The sequence below is a fragment of the Jatropha curcas genome, chromosome 7 (assembly GCF_041381405.1).
Source record: "Jatropha curcas cultivar XTBG-Jc1 chromosome 7, XTBG_Jcur_1.0, whole genome shotgun sequence".
Lineage (NCBI taxonomy): Eukaryota > Viridiplantae > Streptophyta > Magnoliopsida > Malpighiales > Euphorbiaceae > Jatropha > Jatropha curcas.
The window spans coordinates 22,879,393-22,904,042 of record NC_143157.1 but is presented as its reverse complement, the minus strand read 5'-3'; the positions used below and the strand labels follow the sequence as shown (position 1 = coordinate 22,904,042).

The 24,650-nt window shown below is 30.2% G+C and overlaps 1 protein-coding gene, 2 long non-coding RNA genes and 1 other non-coding gene across 4 annotated transcripts; 3 read left to right on the top strand and 1 right to left on the bottom strand.

Moving 5' to 3' along the window:
- Positions 1-2,420: 2,420 nt before the first annotated feature.
- On the bottom strand, positions 2,421-7,182 carry LOC149494983 (uncharacterized). The gene is made up of 2 exons (XR_016321680.1): positions 7,074-7,182; positions 2,421-2,687 (listed from the first exon to the last, which is right to left on the bottom strand). It is a non-coding gene; the product is annotated as an uncharacterized LOC149494983 (long non-coding RNA).
- Positions 3,996-6,108, top strand: LOC149494984 (uncharacterized). Its single transcript, XR_016321679.1, has 3 exons — positions 3,996-4,096; positions 4,167-4,233; positions 5,874-6,108. It is a non-coding gene; the product is annotated as an uncharacterized LOC149494984 (long non-coding RNA).
- Positions 7,183-16,087: 8,905 nt separating the features above from the next.
- On the top strand, positions 16,088-18,411 carry LOC105632794 (hypothetical protein). Its single transcript, XM_020678963.3, has 4 exons — positions 16,088-16,424; positions 16,521-16,708; positions 16,938-17,523; positions 17,691-18,411. The coding sequence occupies exons 3-4, from the start codon at positions 16,962-16,964 to the stop codon at positions 18,071-18,073; spliced, it is 945 nt and encodes a 314-aa protein (XP_020534622.1). The 5' UTR covers positions 16,088-16,424; positions 16,521-16,708; positions 16,938-16,961; the 3' UTR covers positions 18,074-18,411.
- A 5,596-nt stretch (positions 18,412-24,007) lies between these two features.
- On the top strand, positions 24,008-24,079 carry TRNAQ-CUG (transfer RNA glutamine (anticodon CUG)). The gene has a single exon. It is a non-coding gene; the product is annotated as a tRNA-Gln (tRNA).
- Positions 24,080-24,650: the final 571 nt, after the last annotated feature.

Sequence of the window (24,650 nt, the reverse complement as noted above, 5' to 3'; positions counted from 1 at the left end):
AATCCTGGTGTTTCACGTTATTCTCGAAAATTTTTAACTGTCCTCAAATCGTTCCCGAATGAACTGTTTTGGGCTTAGGCCCAATTCGAAAATTTGGGCTCGAATTGGGACTATGTTACAATTGCAACCCACGCGGCCAAAATTTGCGATTTTTGATTTAATAAAAATTTAAAAGTTTTGAAAATAAAAATTCAGGGTGTTTCAATCTCCCCCCCTTAAGACAATTCGTCCTCGAATTGAAATCTAGTAGGAGAGAGTAAGAATGAACACACAAAGAATTTCAAAGCCATAAGAAATTACTTCCAACACCAAGGGCACATCTCGAGAGTACATAATGTGAACCTAGGAAGGAAAAGGGTCAAGTATTCCAATTGTAATTCTCTCGCCAACCATCATTTTTAGTGCCACCTAGCTAACAGTCACAAGAATTTGAGTTTATTACCTAAATCTCCAATCATTATCTTTAGACAGCTACTGAACTCTTTAGAAAATCTTTCTTGAATAAAAATTTGACAATAAAATCAGGTTTAACAGAAAAGTACATATCATATATCATAGATTTTTCTCAAAATTATGTAACTTCATTTGAAAATTTAAATTTTATTAGACATTCTTCTGTGAAGGCCAAACATAATTTACAAAGGCAAACAATTGTAATTATGATTTACCTACAATCATAAGAATTAACTCGTTCAATTCACATGTGTTATTTAATAAAACCCTTAGTAATCAAAACTTTTGAAAACTTGTTGCTTTACTTCAAAACTATAGGCAAAATCATCTGTAATTTCCGCTATCCATTATATCACAGGCCGCTTCGAAATAACTGTTTTTATTTCTCATTTATGCAAATTCGATTGTCTCTATAATATCTTTACTATAGATTAGTTCATCTGTTATACAGCTCCTAAATCACTGCATCCCTTAGCTATCTGAATCCTGTGAGAATTTTCACTCCTTCCACTTAATCACCAACTTCTCTTTCCAACGCTTATTCCTTATGTCGCCTTAATATTCATCACGAAAATTTAACTTTCATAATAATATCTCTTAGTAATTCGCACTTCCGTTCTCAACCTAAATCTCATCTGATAACCTTTCATTTTACTAATGTTGCCTAATCACCAATAATTTAACTTAGTATTTATTACCTATCTTAAATATTCACCTTTATCTGATACCTATCAACACTGATTTTTCAACTGAATTTTGTTAATTCTCAACCTAATACTACCTTACCATCCAAATATTACATTAAGTTGATCTCAATAACTCCTCATTGTCCAGTTTATATTTACTACTAACCTCTCACTTCCTGTTCATGGCCTAGATTAGAATTTACAACCCACGGTTCTAACATTTTAATTAGAACCTTAATTAAACAAAGGTTCAATTCTCTACGTGGAATTATTAACTCAAGATTCGCATCTACTTATCACTACCTTACGTCAATTTCACATTCAACTTACCTATTTGTTACCTATTATGTCTTACCCTTAAACTATCCAAGTTCATTTCTATTGTTATCTTCCTCACTTATACATTAAACAATCACATACTCCAAATCTAATTGCCACTTAACTTCTATACCAAAATCGACTACCCAACATTTCCAGCGTTCATGTTCTGAACTTGAATCTAACTGTCTACTTACTTATTATTATCTCCACCAGTCTTATTCTTCTTTTTCCAAACTTCTTTCAAAATTTTACTATCCTAGTAACCATTTCATTTTATGATCTAATCCCATTGGCCCGTAATATAAATAGACAGCTTCCAAAAATAATTTTCTAAATAAATAATCAATTTCAATTTATTTATCATAACACAATTTGAATTCAAAATTAAAATGGGGGTTTAAATTTAAAATTTTAGGTAGATAAAATGAAAACAAAAACAAAAATAAAAAGTTTATATTTTTGAACAAACTCTAAAGAAATTCAGTAGCTGTGTTGAAAACTAGACACAAATTTCTAATTGCCCCAAAGTTATTATTTCTGTTCATGAATCTACCATACCAATGAAAATCCTATTTATTCTCTACACTATTCTACTCACTGACAGGAATAGAGTTCACATGAAAAATAGTGTACTGGGTGATCAGGCCAATCCACTACCTTCAGGTATTACTCTATTCCCTATAGTCTATTGATCTACACAATAGGTGTGGATTTTCCCACCTCATAGGGTCTAGTGCGTCCACCATCCCTAGAGAGGAAAATCACAAGTTTCCTTCCTTATGTTGGTTACGGCCGATCCCAACATAAAGAAATTCCTATACTCCGCAGTTGTGTCCTAGAACCCTAACCTAAGCTCTGATACCAACTTTGTCACGACCCATTTCCATGGGCCGGACCGGCACTAGGGCCCAGGTAAGCTTAAGGCCCCCGAGGCCCGTAGTAAGCCTGAAACGCTACAAATTTGCTATCTCAATAAAATTTTAAACATTTACAAATTTCCCTGCTTACAATACACTATAGTTATAATACAGGCTCACAGAATTATTCCATCTATAATAATACACAACTTAAAAGTATACAAGTTCTATAACTGCAGAGTTTACTGACGGATGTATACATATAAGTCTTCGGACAATTATCTATTTAATTGATCAATACTAAAATTAGCGAATTTCTTTTTAACGGCGAAGAGCAGAGTTATAACTGGGATTTAGAAAATGCTACTTCCTGAAAGAATTGAACAAAAGGGATGTGAGTTTATTAATGAATAATAATTATTGCACAACACACACATTCACACATTTGTATAAATATATCAACCTAGTCATCCGACTAGGTATATGCTCACACAGCCAGTCACACAAATGGCATATCACCAGCACTCACAATTACTAACATCTTCATATAATCACATCACGTGGAAATTAGTCAGTGGCGTCACCTAAACCCCCGACGAGCCGTCCTCTCAAACAGCCCATCCTCTCAAACATGTGCACCCGGGGAGCCAATCCCCCATATCTGGCCGACCGGTCTAATCCTCACTTGACCAGTCCTCTCAATATTTTATTTTACATTCTCTCTTTTCTTTTCCATCTCATCAACATCATTTCATCAATTCATCAGGTGCACACGGGGGCGCCGATCTCCCATTTACCCGGCCGACGGTCCAATTTCACAATTCATCATAATCAGGATCCATGCTTTATCGACCGTCCTCACAAACCCATGGTGACCCACTTCATCCCAATTCCACACAAGCAAAGCACAGCAATATCACAACACAATTAATCAAACATTGCAAACAAATGCAGACATATTATTCAATTGGACATCGTAATGCAATGCACAATTAAACATCCAAAATCAATGCAAATAAATAAATAAATAATAGAATTGACAATAAACAACGATAATAAAATAAATAACAATAATAACAATAATAATGCAAATAAATAACTAAATATATAAATAATGAAATGAATAATAAAGATAATAAATAATTAGAGCACCGGATTTATTATGTACCAAATTATAGAACTAATCTAAATAAACTTATTTATTATGTTGTTAATTAAAATTTAGTTTAATTTCTGTCAAAATTTCGGCAGCACCTCCCCTAAAAATTGGACTATCTACCTGCTCACATATCACAATATCATTATATCTTTATCAATCAAAGCACACATGTACATCCTACTGAATCGAATCGTTGCATAGAGTCGAGTCGAGTTGAGCCGAACAAGAACCCGGTTCAAGCCATTTAAATCCAGAGTGGGGTAGAATGGGATGTAACTTAAATAAGTAAAAGAAGTGGACTTACTTGAATGAAACAAAAAGATCAAAGTATAAGGAGTAGGACTTACTTGCACTAAAATATAAAGTTTAGGTATTAAAATGTAACATATGGAAAATATAGGTACTATTTGGTAATTTTTAACACACAATCAAAGATAAATTTGGACTACACGAGACTTCCATTTCAGTTTGCCTTCTTCATTTTCTTCATCTTCATCTTCAACATCTTCTTCATCTTCATCTTCCTCTTCATCTCCTTTCATCTTTCTCTTCATCTCCTTCCTTTCTCCATCCATTTTCATGTGATTTAAACACTACATTCAACCTAGAACTCTATCCAAGTAAGTAGCCCTTCTTGATTTTCATACTTTTGTGATATTTTAGATGATTTCTAAGAGTTATTATGTATAGGAGAGGGGAACTCAAAGTTGGAAGAAAAGGAAGCTAAGAAGAGGATTTAAAGCTCTTTTGGTTGAAGGTTTGATATCTCTTTTAGTTTTTCACATTTTCTTGCATGAAAACTTGTGTAGTGTGTTGATAATGAAAACATATATTGCTGAATGTTGAATTAGAGGTCTGTAAATGGTGATAAAGCATGGGATGAATTGAATGAATGAAGTAGATATTGATTTCATGCTGAACCCAGTTTGTTGGACCATTGACCAGAAACTTCACCCTGATTTTGACTCTGTTTAACGATGGAATTAGGAAGTGGTATAGAAGAGTTATTTGTTCCTCTATGTTTTATCTGTCCATGAGTTTTTGAATCACCTAATTTGGAGTTATAAATTGAGAGATATGACCAAAATAGTACAGACTGTGCAGGCTGGAAATCAACAGTCTGGACGGACTGGAAGTTGCTCATTTTGGTAAATATTTGCCTACCTTACCAACGTAATTAAGAGATGTGGTAGAAGACAAATTTGTAGCCTAATGTGTTAGCTAACCATAGAAGGAAGAATCACCTAAATTGGAGTTATATATTGAGATCTGTGACCAAAATAGTATAACTTGTGCAGGCTGGAACCCAACAGCAGGGCAGACTGACAGTTGCTACTTGAGCTCAATGTTTGACTACCTTACCAACGTAATTAAGAGATGTGGTAGAAGAAAAATTTGTAGCCTAATGTGTTATCTAACCATAGAATGTAGAATCACCTAAATTGGAGTTATAAATTAAGAGATATGACCAAAATAGTATAAACTGGGCAGGCTGGAAACCAACAGCAGGGCAGACTGGCAGTTGCTACTTGAGCTCAATATGTGACTACCTTGCCAACATAATTAAGAGATGTGATAGAAGAAAACTTTGTACCTTAAGATGTTAGCTAACCATAGAATTTAGAATAACCTAAATTGGACGTATACAGAAAGAGTTATGATAGGATTTGTGAAACATGTACAGGCTGTCTGGCAGATTTCAAGAACACATTAGAAATGATGTTGGAATGCATATGTAGATTCATTCACCCGAAAATTATTACTGCATTTTACCTTCTAAGTGAACTTAATTCAAACTAAGAATTTCCTTAATCTGAATGGTATAATTTAGTTACATAAATATTAGTAAGAATTGCATCGCGGGTGCAATAGCTAGAGTATTTCCATGCAAGTTACTTTATACATTATCAATGGTATGCATTATTCCTCATTAGATATTTTCTAAATAATTCTTGTATTATCACAATACACATAATATGCTCCATTAAGGTTAGGCAGAAACCACGTAGATAAGACTATGTCGCGACATAGGATAGCAAATCTGCGCCCCATACAGTTTGGTACTCCAGCTACAGGCTGTTGAGTGGATATGATTTATATACGGGCCATAACAGCCCAGCCATACAGTATTCATCCAGTTTCATACAGTTCATACAGTTTTTCTTATCACTTTGGTTTCACTATAACCTTATGGAGCCATGCAGTTATGTGATTTATTATTTATAAAGTATACGATGGTTAATAAAAGTTGCAAAATTTATACAACATCATGAACAGCAGGTAAAATCATGAAAGTATAATGATATGTGTGCTTATATGTTTATTGTTTTATTTCTTATTAAATTGAGATATCCACTGAGCATTATTTGCTCAGCGAGTTATTTATTTAACTCGTAGGTTTCGAGACTGGACCGTAGAGAATCAGCTTACAACTGCTGCAGTTCATCTGTGGAAGACTCAGTCTTCAGGGTAGCTACTCATTTGGATATTTTGATTCTGTCTATCCTTATCATGGCATGTACAGGGCACACAGTTGGGCCCATTTCATTTTGAAAATTAGTATCATGTCTTGTAAAAATATTAAGTACATATCTATATTTTCCTCATGTAAAAAGCAACAGCTTGACATCATAATCAGCATACAACATGATATTAGCATAAAAGGACATAGGTTCAACCAGATTGGAGCGTCTCAGCTCGGTTCATTTGAGTTAACGGGTGGACCGGGAAGGGATGTTACAACACAGCCCATCCGTCGGGCAAGCAATCAATTTATTCTCCCTTCCTCCAACTAAGTAACAAAATAATTATTATTTAACCATCTATACAAAACCTTAACTTTACTTAATACATGATTTCAACATTGATACAAATTAGTTTACTACTAATACAAAAATATTCATAGCTTTACTAAGATTAAACAAATAAGTAAATAAATACGCGATTAAATGAAAATGGTTATTTGTTTAATCTCCACATCCTACTTCTTTAAACTATCCGATCTTATATACCTTCAATAATCGTACAAAGTTATGGCTCATATTTCTTTGACCAACATTAACTAGGATCTTATGTAACAACTTAATAATCCGTGAATCACTATCCTCACCAAGCAAGATTATAGGAAACGTCCTATTTAAATTGTCTATTAAGCATAACTAAATAGGTATACTCTAGCTAATCAAGTCTTAGCACGAATTGAATTTGTAACTCAATACACTATAGCCTTTGCTACTCATTAAGCAAAATTTAACCAAAATAACTAAACTAGCTGCTGCCTCAACAGTAATTAAAAATTCATATATATGAACTTAATTAAACCGAAAACTACAATTTCTCTAATCACAAGTTGTTGTCATCTATCCAATTCTTAGCCTATAAATAAAAATTACCTCAATAACACCAAATCACCCACTAAATCACAAAATTCATGAAATATACTAGAAAAGGTTGAGAATTTATTTACAAAAGACTATAAATGTTCATATATTTTCAAGTTAATCCAATAAGTTAATCTCTTGTTATTCAATTTAGTCTATTAAATAATTCAATTAATTCTTTATATATAAAAATTGAGAACTGAGTTTTAGAACGTACCCATTGGGAATCGGGCGACGATTCCATGATCAGCGCGAAGGGAAGAGGATTCTGTCTCTCGGGGCCTCGCCGGAGTGCCGTCGGCCGGTCACCGGACCGCCGCCGGCCGGCCGCTGTGCACGGTGGCCGGAAAAGCTAAACCGCCCAGAAAATTGCAAGGTCACCACCACCTGACTCCAATTTTCGCGAGGAGTCCAAATCTACCATCGGTTTGATGAGGCAGTGGCTCGTTTGGCCGGATCGACCTCCACAGCCACCTTCAAGCCGCCATCCATGGTGGTTCATCAAAACTCAAGCAAAATCACGTACCAATGGAGGGGAATTGTTCACGTGGAGGAGAGGAGTCAATCGAGACCTTCAGTTCACCTTGAGCCCGTCGAAAATGGCGAGAAGTCGCCGGAGATCGAAGAGTATGACTGTCGGAGGAGATGGTCTCGATTCGCGCCGCTGGAGGTCCAATCGGAGCGAGGGGAAGTTGGAAACGTGACCAGCATCGCCAGAAGAACCGATCGCCGCCTTCATCTTGTTGAGCGGTGGCCGGAAACGCGAAGGAGAGGGAGAGGAGAGACTGTCGCGCGCGCCAGGAAGAAGAAGGGAAAAAGAAGGAGAGAAAAGAAAGGAAAAAGAAAAGGAAGGAAGGAAAGTGGGCTGGGCCATTCCGGTTCGATTCGAACCGGTTCGGTCCGATTAGTGATCTGATCTCATTTGTACGGTTTTCGAGTTTTTCCTATTATTCGTGTGGTTTTCGATAAATCGATTAAATTTCCAGGTCCGGTTTGATTTATTTTAATTATTTTTATTATGTTTTGCAACCTTTCCTCCACTTACTTAATAATACAAGTATTAATAGTAATGATTTTTAATTTAGAATAATTAATTCATATATATATATATATAATAGATTAATCCTGGTGTTTCACGTTATTCTCGAAAATTTTTAACTGTCCTCAAATCGTTCCCGAATGAACTGTTTTGGGCTTAGGCCCAATTCGAAAATTTGGGCTCGAATTGGGACTATGTTACAATTGCAACCCACGCGGCCAAAATTTGCGATTTTTGATTTAATAAAAATTTAAAAGTTTTGAAAATAAAAATTCAGGGTGTTTCACCCACATTACATCTATATTAATTAAAACAGGAGCTCAGCCATGGAATTAACAGAGACTTTTGGTTTAATACACCCAAGTCAATGTTAGGTTTGATCCTACAAGATTGAAAAATGGGTTAGGTAGCTCTTTGTTCAAAGGAACTACCACATGTCACACTAATAAAATTTATGACATTTGGAATTTTGTCATATATGTGTTATTTCTATTATAAAATATATTTATTTTGGTCCATCCAATCCAATTTAAAAATAATAATAAATATAAGATATTAGTATATTGTGAGAAAATCATGGAAAGAGAATAAAATTTTCAAACGTGAGGCTATAAGTCAGTCGTTTATGAATTTCAACTAGTTTTGAGCACTTTGAAAAAAATTAAAGAGAATATTGTATGCATTACCTAGATTTAATGATAATTTAATTATTTAATTCAACTTATTTATTAGATTTTCAATTACGGTTGTAATTATTTTCTAACCTCAACTTGTTTAAAAAATCCTATGAAGATTTTATTCTACCACAACATCCATGTGCTTTAGAAACAATAAACTAAGATTAGTTTCAAATTAGTTATGCCACTTCTTTTTAACCATCTTGGCTTTGTTCAATTAAAACATGTTTTGCCGCTCTCTTTTTCTCTCCCGTTGATCACTCCTTTTTCTTTTTTTTTTTTTTATTTTTTTTGCAAATAATCCTATTCAGATCTGAGTTATTGTCGCCCAATTATTAATATTTGTTGTTGCCCATATATTAAAATTTTGTTCTCATATCTAATTCTGAGTTATTGTTGTTACTATTATAATGATTTTGTCTAGCGTCTTTCGGTATTTGGTTAGTTATATAGAAATAAATGCAGATTTCTGAAAGAAATTTGAAGATAATCAAATCGGATTTGTAGAAAAACCATGGAGTCGAACAATGGCTACGAATAGCCATTGAGTGGAACAAGCGATCGCCGATGGCATAAATATCGTACTCTGTCAACTCGATTAGATACTTCAAATTAAAATTGCGTGTTCCTTTTTTTTTTGTATAACTGGTTTATTATTAGACTTTCGATATAAAATATAGAAACATATTGATTTGTATCTCATATCTGTATACAGTTTCCTATTAATAAAATTTATAGTTGGTTCCTTCTAAAAAAATTAAAAAATATTTTAAAAATATATAATAAAAATAAAAACTCTTTCGTTGCATAAGCTCTCTATTTTAAATGGATTTTTTCATAAACTCATTTTTTTACGTAAAATCGAAACCAAATCACAAAAACTGTTACACGAAAAGGTTAGAAAATTTTAATAAAAAAGAAAAAAAAATCTCAAAAACATAAAAATAACATAGGAGATTCTCATTAAAGCGACCGGTTAGCCTTTGTTGGTACATGAGAATGGCTAAATGAATTGGCTTGCATTTATAAAAATAAAATAAAAAGAAAAATAAAAAACAAATGCACAATTAAATATCATCATAACAATAACTCAGCGTAAGTGTGAATATTAATTATTTTGGACATCTTAATTAAAACATTGTGACATCTTGACAAGATGAAATGTTAGATCTACGAATATAACAATATAATATACAGACAAAGCATAATTATTTAATATTAAAGTGTTCCTTAATAATCGAATTAAGTTCCCGTAATCCTTAAAGCAACAAGATCATATATACTTAATTAATCAAGATCTCATGCATATAAATATAAAAATGAAATTAAATTAAATAGATTCTATAGTCACATTGAGAGAGGTGGATGATGGTATGATGCCATGTGTTTTTCCCTTGGTAACAAAAGATAATAATAGTATATGTTACTTGATGATAAAACATACATATAATTTAAGAATGATGTATGTGTGGGTTTGAGAGCTGTGCCGACACTTCATTTTGTTTAAAACAGTTTTGTTTTCAAGAATTTTTATTTTTAGTATAAAACATCGTATCACATGGGTTCATTGAAGAAGAAGAAGAAGAAGAAGAAGATAAGTGAAGGTTTTTTATTTTTGGGAATTAGTGAAGATTGTGGATTGTGTTGTGTTTTTTTTATAGCTAATTTAGATATTGTAATGGGTTCGTGTTCGGCAACAGTTTTTTTAAGTAGTTTTTATCTTTTTGATTGGTTAAAATGCTAAACACTACCTAAAAATTGTTCAGTAACATAGCTTTAAACTAACTTTTAAAAGTCGGTATAACATTTTATGAAAGGTTAATTCATGTAATATTTAACTAAACTCTATTCAAACAGCTAACAGCTACCGAAACAATTAATTTTTACCGAACAAATCCTAGAAGATATCTTCATTATTAAACCTCTTTGATGAAAGATAACAATTAAATCTTGTTTATACTCATATATATATATAGGAGACCAATTCATACTCTTTTTCTTTTTTAACATAAAAAATATTTTAAATTGAAAAATGAATTGTTAATTAAGATTTATTTTACATTATGAGTTAGGTTTTCAACTACTATGCAATGAATGATCAATGAATTAAATTCTTGCTTGTAACTTCTTAAATTTTTTTTTTTTCGTATAAATGATTTATGAAGGTGTGGACTTAATTTCTTCAACTAAATATTATTGCATTTATATCTTTATAAATTATACATCAATGATGTTGTGAATGAAAACCATACGCCTTAAAAAAAATTCATGTTTTTTGTTAGATATCTTTTTTATCGTTCACTGTTTTAATTTTTCTATAGATGAAAACATATACCCATATTGATCGATACCTTGAAAAAAAAAAATGAAAATTAAGTTTCTCAACAAGCTAATATATATATGTATATATATATATTGATCAATACCTTGAAAAAAATTAGAAAATTAAGTTTCTCGAAAAAAAAAAGTTATATACATACACTCACATGCATTAAAGCAAACCGCATTTGCAAGTTCAATTACATATGCATGTTTCCCCATAACATGCATGTCAAATCTTCAATTAATGCTTTTGAGATGGCTGAATGGATAGTTTAACCTCTAAACTTTCACAGAAAAAAAAAAAATTATGGCACCTTGAACTATAAAATTGACCTTGTAACATCGTGAATTTTATTTTTTCTAATAATTTCACACTTGCTTACACTAAAAATAATAAATTTTAAGGTTTTTTGATTTTTATATACAAAATATTAATTTAATATGTGGTTAATATAATTTTTAGAACAATTGGTTTATATTTTTTAAATTTTTCAATAAATGTGTAATCGATCTAATTTTATAAGTTGGGATATTCAATAGATCAAATAAAATATTTAACATATATAATTTTATAAGTTAGAATGGTTCAACAAGTCAAAATAAAAATAAAGAATGCCACAAACATTTCAAAAATTGAATTTATGCCATTTTGAAATTAGTGAACTTAATGTGACCTCCATAAAGCTACATAGCACAACATCCACATCTTGAAAAAATAAGTATTATTATCACTACATGCAATAGCAAATGTGCCCATCTTTGGTTGCATTATTGCAACATATATTAGTCTAGTATACCTACCTCTTTATTCCTTTTCTTGCCCTAGCTACTACAATACATATATATTCCTAATAATAACATTATAATAGGTATTAGATTGTTGCATTCAGTCTTTGCCATATATGTTTATTTTCTTCTCTCTAGTTCTTAAAATTAGTTAGCAATTGAAAAATGTTTAGTGAAAGTTGGTAAGTCCATATGTTTTCTAATTAAAACATACTATAAATGGAATTAATGGTTTAGGTAATTAAGTAATTAGGTTTAGCTTTTTCCTATTAATTTGTTGCTAAAGATTGGGATTGAAAATCACATCCTAATTAAGTTTTATTACTATCCTTATGTGTATTTGATATGATCCTCTAGCTAATTGCTACATTTAGCAATTAGAAGTTGATAAATGTTTAGCAACCCTATTCCTACTATCTATATATATTAGCAAAACATTGGTAAAAAAAAAAAAAAACATTGGTAAAAATTTATTATCCAAAAAAAAAAATTATTACAATCTTTAAAATTAAGTCTCATGAACGATTTGGCTCATTTACAATATTTGAATTTTCATATAAAAAGATAATACAACTATGACGATTTCTTTGTGACTTTTTCCCCTAAAGAAGCCTTCTACCAAAGTACATTAATGAATTTACTTGAACTAGCAATAAACTGCTTGGGATTAAAATGGTGTGTGTGCGGGACCATTTCACTTGTAACACACGTAAGAGAGAGTACCAATAAAATCCTCCTTACCACTAATTCCGTACTGAAATTTTCAACGCCATAGGTTGACCGAGTGCTACTCCAGCAAATTACCAATTTACACATCTAATATATATATATTTTTTTAATCTAGTTAAAATAAAGTATTCAAGTTGAAATTAGAAATTTATAAAAAAGAAAATATTATCCTTTTGATTGAGCATTAAATTACACAAAAAAAAAAAAAAAAAAAATTGAGCATTAAATATTATTCTACAATTTTCCATTGCTAATATCTTCGACGCCATACAGATTGACCGGCACCAATACAAAAGCTCATCTTGTCTATCCAACCAAGCATAAGGTTGGATTATTTATAATTATTAATAATAATAATATATCATGATATTAAATCACATATTTTTATATGATCTGATTAATCTTTTTATATTTTAAATTGAAAGTTTCAGAATTCAAATCTTTTTTACCACTCTCTAAATATCAATTACAATCTTATTAATTAATCTGCAGGCTTATTCTGGAAATTAAGCATGACGATTATGGAAACAAAAACAAGAAAAGAAGACCAATTCGCAACGTTTTATTTATTTAATTAATTGTAATTAAGGAAAGATTATTATTTTATTGTTTTAATCAGTTTGCAGTTTGTAACGTTCTTACAAGTCGGTGATATCTTACTTTGAGCAAATCGTCAAAGGAAAAGTGGGAAGGAATAGTTCGTGCCTTCCTGTCATTCCCGCGTTCTTCTCATTTTTTATTGGGCCCCATTTTTACTTTGGTTTGTCTATTTAAGGGCCCACTTTTATTTAATTTGCTCTGACTTGGAGTCTCGTCTCATCCAATCTTATCTTTTTCTTCAAAATTCCTTCCTTCTATCTATTAGGACCATATTGTCCTTGGTTTGCATTACCAACAATACCCCAATGTCTTGTGATATGACCAAAGTAAAAACTACCGGAGCCAAATTATCAATTACCTAGTAGAATAATATAACCTGTTAAAAAATTAAAGATAGTATTGATAGTTTCAAAAATTATTAGGATGACGATGACATAGTTTTTAAATTTTTTAATAAAAAGTTTTTATCGATGCTTACAGTAATCATGTTTCACAATTAGTTACTCCTTCTGTTCTAAAATATGAGTCGTTTAAAATTTTTATACAAGAATTAAGGAAATAATTAATTCTCCTATATTATAATAAATTCAATGATAATTTGACTAAATTATCATTTATCTCACAATCAATAATTGTTTGTGAATTATTTATTAGATTTAATGTAAACAATGACATTATTGAAAAAACATCATTTATTACTTCTTAAAATACACAAAACGACATATATTTTGAGACAAAATAACAAACCAAAAACGATTTATATTTTGAAGTACAAAGAATATTTTAGTAATTATATTATCCTAGTAGATTTTAATTGTTTTACTAGATTTCATAAAACGTCGAAAGAAATAAAGTTTCGTAATACTCTCCTTCAATCTCTAAATATTACTAATATAAACATTATGTTATGGAACACTATAAATACTAAGTTAAAACACAAAATCACATTAAACTCTATTTTTAAAGTTGTTGAAAGGACCAAAATAGCAATGATTGTTTGAAAGTTTTTATTTTATCATTATTCGTTCCACTTTATTTTTTCTTTTATTTACTCGTAATTTATAATAAATAAATGTCACAAATTTTATAGAATTCATTTATAAATCTAAATTTTTATTTTTGATATAAAAGATAAATATTCAATTTCATATTATTTAAATATAACTAAATCAAATTCTACAAAAAAATTATGAAATTTCCAAATAAAATCTATAAATATAAACAACCTAAAATTTTATAACAAAACTATCCATCCTCATTTTGTATAAATATATAAAAAATGGAGCATTAGTCAATAAAAAATTTTGTTTACATTTGATTTGAGAATGGGGCAAGCTTGTCATTTCGATTAACAAGCTTTGTGCGCCAAAAGGCTGTCTAATCTATGTGAGAATCTAATGGGGGCGCTCGCTACCATTATTTGATTTGATATAAAAAGCCAAAGCAAAATTATGGGGTTAGTTTAGTCATTAATCATTAGAAATTAGGAAACGTTACCGGCATACAGCTAAAGAAAAACAAGTCCACCTGGCAGCGTTAAACTGAAGTTGTAATAAGAAAAGGGGACAAACGGGTTGGGCGTAGAGCAAAAGGTACTGATTATAGTTATAGTTACAGATTGGTCAAGATTTTAATTACAAGCTTCTCTAATTTTCCATTCATCAATCTCCACGACCCTTCTTGTACGGTCTTGATTTAATCCCCATTTCCCTTGATTGGCGGAAACCAAATACTAACCATCAAATTACAAAACCACTTCCATTCTCATTTGGATCTTCCGGTTGCTATTTTGTTTTAATCTCAAGTAATACATTCAATCATAAGAAAGACAGATATCATTATTAATATTAAACAAAATATAAACAATTTCATTCATCTCCAATTTTTACTTTCACAGTAACTAAGTAACCATAATAATTTTATTCAATCATGAATTAAATTAAGTAATAAATATGATTAGTTTTTAATTTTTAATTTTTATGGATACGGCTTAAATCTAATTTTAATTGGGTTAATAAATTTTAAATATTAAATTATTTTAAAAGGAAAAAAATAATTAGACGCTAATATTATCGAAAATAATGGAACGAAAAGAAAAAGGTCTTATCTTATGAAATTATTAGTTAGCAATATTTCAAATAATAACAATTCTCTTTCTATGCTACTGTTAAAAAATCGTTCATAATAATCCTTACTTTCAAATCCCAACTGGAAAGCACGATGGTAATTTTTCCGTTGCTAATATTTTGTATTTTTACCGTTATTCCACTATTCATATTGTTAATACCCAGCTAATAAATACATCAAATTCAAATGTAATAATTATTTTGTATTGTATAATGGTTTGACGTACCAAAGAAATAGAGATAAAGATAATTTAAAATAACTAATAAATACTTAATTTCAAATAATTTGATTATACAAATCTTCATCTTTACTTTAAGTCCGTATTTATTTTTTTCTGAAAAAAAAAATCTGTTTATTTTTATGTAAACGCTGCTACATTGTCTCATCTAAGATTGACTAGGCCATCTTTACTATTTTTCTGTTTGATAAGCCAAACTTCCTAACATTATAAGCTATTTACAAGTAAAAAGACTATTGAGCTTAATATTTTTTAGATAATTAAAAATTAAAAATTTATCAAACTTAATTTAATTTCAAGAAAGAAATCACATAAATAACAAATTAAATATGCCAAAAAAAAAAAAAATATCAATGTATTGATAAAAAAGGACACATCATTATGTCTATGCTTGCAAATTAAGCGTTAGATCTCCTATAAATAAAATGAAAATTTAAATTTACCACAAATATTAAGCGTACAAAATCTATTTTTATGTGGTAAATACATTAGTAAAAATTAATTATTTTAACCACTAACGTACCGACATTTCAACCTAGGTAGAAAAGGGTAAAAAGAAAAAAGTCAACTTAGGAGCCAATTAGATTAGGTCAGGTCATGCAAGCCGGTACAAGATCACAAAATTAGAAAAATTTTGGTACCAAATCACAGACTTATTTTTTATTCCCATTTTGCCCTTCCTACTCTTCTCTATACATACCATAATCGCACGCACAAATCATCCTCTCGCCCCCTCCCTCCATCTAAGTCCGTACACATCTACCACACTAAAACCAGTGAGGATTTTTTTTTTTCCTTTTTTTTTTAGCAGGAAAGGAGCTCAAATTTGAAGACTCATTTCCCTTTTAAACTGGGAATAAAGAAAGACACAAAACGACGAATCCAAAACGCGTTTATAGTGCTAGCACACTGGCAGTAAGATGGTGATGATATCATTGTTATCTTCAGTAACAAACCTGACATTTGCAGATTCATTACACTGATTTTATCTCTGCTTATTAGTCATTTGATTTTAGAACAGAGCGGAGGGAAAAATATCTTCTGGTACTGGTACGGGTACTGAAGCTCTGGTTTTTGTGATCTTTAATTTTGGGTTTTATCTCTTTTGCCGTTTTGGGAAAGACAGAAAATTATGTGTTTATGCAGTCAATCGATGGATCTGATTGTTCTGAAGCGGCACTGACATTTTGTCACTGTTAGTGGAAGAATCTGAGTTTTTGCTTTTCTGGGTTCTGTTTGGTTGCCTAGAAAAAGAAGGAAAAAGCTACCAGTGGAAGAAATTTTTAGTACCTAATTTGCTCTGTTTTTTTAAAGCTTCTGCTGTTCTGTTTTCGGTAAGTGAATTTCTCAACTTAAAGTGTGCCAAATGATTCTACATTACCTAAATGCAATTTTTCCTTGTGATCAATTTTCATTGCATATCTTCATAAAATCTTAATTTCTTCTTCCTTCCGTTTCTGTTATTCTCAAACTAAATACACTCTCTAATTTTTGCTCTGATTGTTTCATCTTGTATATAAGATTTATTCCTTTAAATACCTTTTCTTGTAAACTGCTTTACAGGTTGATACTCTAATCTCTCTACCAATGTCGCTTACTGTAAAACCTCATCTCCACCAGTACAACAGAAACAAAATGGGTAAAACAACATCAACAAACAGAGATTGGACACAGATCTATGCAATTTACGGCATGGATCAATGGCAAACCTTACTCTTCCTGTTATTCCATGCCATTTTCTTCTCCATATTATCAATCCTCTTCCTCTTCTACTTCGATCCAATCTGCAGACTATTAGAGTCTGCTATTCTTCTTTTCGCTACCAGTCCTAGTACCAGTAGCGCCGCCCGTTTCGCCGCCGGATTCACTGGTTGCGTTACAGCTTTGTCCGCCGTGTGCCTTTTCTTCGCCGCCGGCAACTTCTTTTACAGTTCGGTTGCGTTGCATCATGATATGGCGCAGAGGATGGTGAGTTACGTTAACGATTGGTCATCTGTTAAATTGGCTCTTGATATTGGGTGTGGCCGTGGGATTTTGTTGAATGCGGTGGCTACTCAGTTGAAAAAAACTGGAAGCTCTGGTCGGGTTGTCGGGTTGGACCGGTCTAAAAGGACTACTCTGTCTACTCTGCGAACCGCTAACTTGGAAGGTAGGTGTCGCTCAGTCAATAGAATAATTTCAATTTTTTTTATTATGAAACCGTTTTTTTATTTAATTTATTGATAAATTTGCACTTCCTATCATCAAATTTCAAAATTTCTGAAATTTTATATATTTTCAACCCCAGTTAACATGTAATTAATTTTTTAAAAACAGGGGTAGGAGAGTATGTGACATGTAGGGAAGGCGATGTGAGGAGCTTGCCATTTGGGGATAACTATTTTGATGTGGTAGTATCAGCTGTCTTTTTTCACACAGTAGGAAAAGAGTATGGTCATCGAACGGTGGAGGCAGCCGCCGAGAGAATGAGGGTTTTGGGTGAAATGGTGAGGGTTTTAAAACCAGGCGGCATCGGAGTGGTGTGGGATATAGTACATGTGCAGGAATACGTCCGGCGACTTCAAGAGTTGAAAATGGAAGATATTAGTGTTTCGGAGCGAGTAACAGCGTTCATGGTGAGCAGCCGCATTGTGTCGTTTCGGAAGCCTAATCAGCATGTTTTTGGGCTGAGTGAGGTTAGGCTGGATTGGAGATGCTGATAATGATGTGATTAATCAATAATGATACATGTTATAGTTGCTAATTAAAATTAGAAGGTAAATGATTTAAAAAAAAAAGAGAGTGAAGAAGAATAGAAAAGAATTATATAGAAGTATATATACATGAGATAGTTAACTATGAGTTTACTTTCATATATCTGGAGAGACGAAGCCGATCCAGATGTTTTACATGCTGCATTTGATGTAATATATCATATATGGTTATCAATCAAATATTGATGGCCTGATCATCTAAATTTTACATGATGTTATGAGTTTTAGCTCGATTTGTTAATGAATATATTATGTCAATAGATACTATAAACTCTTATCGTAAAGTGTGTTTCTCAATAATTGATCGTGTTCTTATGAGAATTGAGGTTATTTATTGTTTCAATTAACATTTTGTTGATGTATTAAGAGAGTTTTTTAATTGATTTGAGCATGATGAGATTTAGGAAGAGTGGAAAAAAAAAAGTATTTGAATAGAATTTTTGTTGTGTTGATAAAATATGGTGAGATTTAGGCTTCGATTGTTTCTGTAAAATAATTTGCAGAAAAATAATTTTTACAAATTTTCCGTTGTTTGGGGCATTCAGGAAAATAAGTCAATGGAAAATATTTTTATGATCAAAGGAAAATTAAGTCATTTTTTTAAGTAAACAATTTCTCATTCTTGAGAGAGTAAAACATTTTTCGGATATTAGCAAACTTTATAAATCTATTTTTTTTAATTTATTAATCATCATTACCACTGGACTATTGCAGCTTTAAAAATTTATATTTTTTTTTTTTGCATTCTTTTCATATATAACAATAAAAATTTTAAATTATAAAATTTTTATTATTATTAATATTTTTTAAGATCTTATGATAAAAACTTTAATATTTTTAATTAATTTTCAATATTACATCCAAAACAACGAAAAATAAGTCATTTTTCAAAAAATTATTTTTCTACAAATTATTTTATAAAAATAAATCGAATTTAATTATTTTTCTATAAGTTATTTTACAAAAATAAACGGAATCTAAAAGTGAAAAACAAGAAAAAGGATTAGTTGGTAGCAGAATTACTTTTGATTCAAAAAGCAAACATTCTAGCCCTTACTTTCTAGAAAGACTTCAATGAATATTGCTAGTTGATTAAATTCCAGGTTCTTTTTAAAAAAAGTAACATACTACAACAAACTAATTAGTTAAGGCTTACTTTTCTTTTTCTTTTTCTTTCATACAATGGATTATTGATATTATGACATTATTTCCTTTTTAATATAAAAAGCGAAACGTAACAAGTCACCAAAATTTAAATTTTACCAACGATAAATTTTAGTCGTCCTAATTATTAAAAAAAATGACAGTTACTGCCAATGTGATTCTTGAAATTACACTAGCAAGCTAGCTACCCACTTTTAATTTTTCCAATTCATGTGAGTTTGCCTGGCTGAAAAGATGAATAGTGTTTTGAGACAGATAGTGATATATTTGGTGGGATGCCATATTGGTGGATAGTGAGGGAGGTAAGAACTGAAATGGGGGTTTGTTGTGAAGTCACAATCTTTGATCTTTGATAGTGAAACATGAAATGGTAATGGTAATCTGAGGAGTTAGGTTGGATTTTAAATTCTTGGTGTTATTACACCAACTTATTGGGATTTTTACTGAGAAAAAGCTGCACAATACAATTAAAATGGAAACTCACCAAATACAGAAACATGCTCCTAATATATAGAGCTCAGGTTTGTCAGTGTTGCAGTCGACATTGAAAAATAAAAACAACACACATTATTTTGGATAATATTGACAACAAATATTTTTAATAATCTTCAAATTCATCTTTCGGAAGTTCACTTTTGAAGTTTCAAGGAAGTTAGTGTGAATATGTTTGGTTGATGTATTGAATTCACGAGAAATGAAAGTTAATGAATTTTTATACATGAAATGACGATAATACTTCTACTATAAATTTAAGTATAATAATTAAAAAAATTAATTTAACTATAACAAGTGAAAAAAAAAAAAACTCTGAAGGACCTTTTTTATATATATTGATGAAAACAACTGTGGTCGATAGAATTCAAACTCGAGACTTCTCACTTCTCATATAAATGAGAAGACCAATTAGACCACCACCTGATTTACTATAATTCATATAAGTCATAATAATAATAGGACAAAATATTATCGTAATTAGAAAATATTGTGTTTGTAGAATATTTTAGTAAATTAATTAATGAAATTAATTTTCAGAGCTGTTAAGAGGTCAAATTGTTTCCACAAGCATAGATATCATTTAAAGTGCACACATCAAACAATATGTATATCATATTTGCATGCATCCAATTTATCTTAAGCCAAAAATACCAAACTTCCACAAGCTTTTTGTAGCTTTCAGTTGTTGCAATAATAGCACCGAATAGGGGCAAAATGGATATTGCCAAATTTCTAAAGGTCAGGGAAGTGCACTTCCTTGGATTGAGAAGAGGAATTAACTTCCCTTGCGTTCTCGGGAAGTTTTTTATTTTTTGAAATTAAATATGATCAAAATTTCCAAGTTCCGGAGTTCACTTACCATCAACCAAAACTTCAGATTCATGGATTAAAAGTTAGCAAAACATTATATGAATAATATACTTTGATATCATATACTATAAAATAAATACTTGAATATTAGATTATTTCCCAATATTTTATTGAAAATTCCCTCTATTTATTGTAAATTACCTTTGTCCTCATAAAAATTAGATCTAAATTCTGACCCACATAGGAAAAATGTCAAGTGTAAGAATTGCAAGTTTCTCTATCACTCACTTTATGTTAGTGGTGGATGTGCCTCACTTTCTAGTTCAAATACACAAGGGAGAAATCTCAATACCAAGTGGACAAATGCAAAAATTGTCCAATTTTTCCAAGGCAGAATGGGCATATGGTTGGTTCATTATAATTGGATAATTTCATTTTCATCCCAAAAAAATCTTAAAAATTCTGTCCAGCAAAGCAAAAAAAAAAAAAAAAAAAGATTGATTGGTGGTCCAGGTTAGGTGCTGGATACATATATCTTTTTCTTATCAATTATATTATTTATTAGGTAAATATAATGAAGCAATTTAATTGCAGCATGTGTAGAGTTTATAGTTATTATTCTGAATTCATATGCAGCATGTGCTTCTCTTCCAAAAGCAAAACTTAATTTCTAATTCTTCCCCAAATTTAATTTTGATGTTGGTCCACAAGGGAACATACCAGATGCTTTACTGAAATATAAGCCTGACACTTGTTTTAAAATTTTCAGAAAAATGCTAAAATTCTCTTAGATTTTGTCTTTTCCCCCTCTTTTTTTTTTTACTTATTAATATTTTTATTTAATCTAAAAATAGAATATCAAATTATAATATATTTTCTATATTAATTATTTAATAATTAATTATTTGGGTTATTAGTTTAAGATAATTGAATTGTTAAAAGAAGTAATTTTACTATATTAAAAAAAAAAGAAGTAAATGTTTAACAAAATTAAGTACTATCAATTGATATTGTTTATCAAAATCAAAATCTTGAAACCAATTGTCATGTGATTTGCAATTGAAAGAACAATGACATTTCTCAGAGATGAAATTCTGTGGAGAGTGTTGGAAGTTGAGATGATAAGAAGGGAAAGTAGTTGCATAGTCACTGTCTTAAACCCATTTATTAAGGAAATGAAAGCTTGGAACTGTGCTTGAGCCTTGAGCATTGGAAATGACTAGTTAGTTAGTTGGGGAGCTGCAAATTTTCTGCAATTAAATTGTTAGTAAACTGATTTTTTTTTTTCATATCTTCATCTTCTTGTTGAACTGGGTTGTGCAATTAAATATAGATTAAATGATTACACTTGATGTTAGATTTCACGACCATGTAAAATTGCAGCAGCACATTTCCTTTCTTTTCCTGTTAGACCTGTTGATATCTTAGGAGGATTAGAAAGCTATGGGGAAATCCTTCGGCTCCAGTTTCCCTCAATCGCATTGAAATGTATTTGAGTGAAAAGACAAAGTTTTCAGAATTTAGTAACCAAAATTTGTATGATTTTCCCGTATAAAACAATGAATTTTGAATGATAAAAATTGCCAATGTTGCATGTTGTAACTAATTTATATATTATGCTATATATACTCAAATTATTATTATATTACATTAATGAAATTTTATTTTTAAATGTACTGAGATATTGGAAAAAAAATTAATTGTTACAATTAAAAAGTTACTTAAATGATAACAACTAATTATGATAAATATAATGGAGAGTTCATGATTAATTATTTTTTGACATTGTTAAGATAACTTATATTTGTGGACGAAAAAAAAAAAATCTTAAAAGTACTTATATTTATAGCCAAAGAGAGTATATTTAAGTGATTTAATTATTGTTTAGCCAAAGTTTTTGTATGGTTTTTCTTATTTAAAAAATTTATGAAAAATGAATTTTGAATGATCAAAATAACTAATTTTATGTTATCATGCTATATTTGCCCAACTTGATTATAAATTAGACCCATGAAAATTTATCTTTAAACATCTTGAGACATTGGAAGAAATTAAAACGACACTAATTCATATCTTAAAATTCATATAATTCTTCCTTTTCCTCAACTTATATCAGGAGGATTAAAAAAAATCCATTCTAAACATTTTAAATCACTATTATTTATAAAAAATTAAATTAGCACGAAGCTTTTAAACGGTATAATAGTTTATGTTCAAATTGTTTATGAATTCATTATAAGTTTTTTATAAATTTAAACTTTATTAATCTTATTAGAAGAAATTTAAAATTTTAAAGATTTAGGCAGTAAAAGATAATATTTATATTTTTAAAGAAATTAAAGAAACAATAAGATGATCTCATCTTTCAAGATATGAAGTTTATGATAAGATTTGGAAATTAAGAATAAAGATCGAGGAAGTAAAGAGAGCGAAGAGAGAATTCTTATTAAGATGAATAAAATCGGAAAATGTTTACAACATACTGAGGTTTACTCTTTATAGCTATAATTGACAATTCTAACCGATTCCTAACCAAATAATAACTGATTTTTAACTAATTACAATTATTGAATGGACAATCATAGCTACTCTTTATAAAAAAACGCTCCCTTTCAATAATTTATTATTTTCTCGTTATAAAAATATTGTCGTTTCTTTCTTCTTCTATTTCACTTTGTAACAATAAATACGTAACCTAATTTTGAGTTAGGAGTAGTTATGATGGAAATCGATAGGTAATCAGCATCTCAAATCCGTTGAATTAGTCATAGTATCCATTCAATTAAATCTGATAGAACATAGCATAGTGCCCTGCAATTATAAATTTCATGAACATGCCCACCATTTATGGATTAATTATTAGCTAGATTAACACAAATATTTAATTTGATAAGATTAATTTGTTGTGATGTATTTATATTTAATTTATATACTTACAACTAACAATTAAATAAGGAATCATTTCAATTATTTCTATCAATGACTACTAACTCAAGTATTAAGCCAAAATCTCATATAATAAAAGAAACTTTACTATTAAAATTAATGATTCTACTTTTTATTTTTCTGTTTAGAATTTAGTTTTAAATAAATTGCATCATATATTGGGTCAACTTACAATATGATAAAAAAAATTGTAGAATTCATATAATATGCATATTCAATAAATATTATATTATCATTTAAAAATAATTAGCTAGATAATCAATTTATAAGAGTAATTCTATTCAATTACTCTTCAATGTACATTTAATTAGAGTGAATTTATTCGCTTTAATAGGATTGGGTGAGATATTAAAAAAAAAAAAAAAAAGAAAAGAAAAGAAAAACAGGATCAGGCGAGTTAAAAATAAAAACTGTCATGTGTGAATATTCCTATTATAATTAACAGCTAGAGAGAATAATCGCCAAGGTCCCATGGTCTAGCGGTTAGGACATTGGACTCTGAATCCAGTAACCCGAGTTCAAATCTCGGTGGGACCTTTTTCTGTTATTTAATTATGACATTATGTTTTACTCAATTTTTTTTTTCAAGGAAAAATGTTTTACTCAAAATAACAACATAAAAGTATTTGAAATGAAAAGATGTATGTCACCAAAAATAGTATTTTATTCAACTATATATACTTCCAGCACTTGTTTTAAAATAAAATGAGTTGGTTTCTATATTTTAAATGAAAAATGCATAAATCATATTCTCATGCTAGCTTTTAAATTTTAGAACTCGATTCCATATGTATTATTGGATTTCTATTGAAGTTTGGTTTTTTACCTTTCAAAAAAGAAAAAAAGTAACAACTGTCCTCCTCCTAGTTGTAGCAATGTTCAGATTGAGGTTGGTGCAGAATAACTATGGAGAGCTATGCACAATGATGCAGCTGACTTATCAGAATGGGATGTCTACGTAGCAGATTGTTGTAGCAATGTCAATATTGTTTGGATTTGAAAACAAGCCACTGATACGCTCATGCTTTCGCTAGAATATTATGTTTCTTCGTTGGTTTTCAAATTTGGAATGAGTTTCTTTATGACATTGAAACTTAAATCGTAAGAG

Excerpts from the sequence above, each read along its gene's own strand:
- LOC105632794 (XM_020678963.3), top strand. The coding sequence starts at position 16,962 with ATGTCGCTTACTGTAAAACCTCATCTCCACCAGTACAACAGAAACAAA. Across the intron at positions 17,524-17,690 it reads GCGAACCGCTAACTTGGAAG|GGGTAGGAGAGTATGTGACA; the intron begins GTAGGTGTCGCT and ends TTTTAAAAACAG.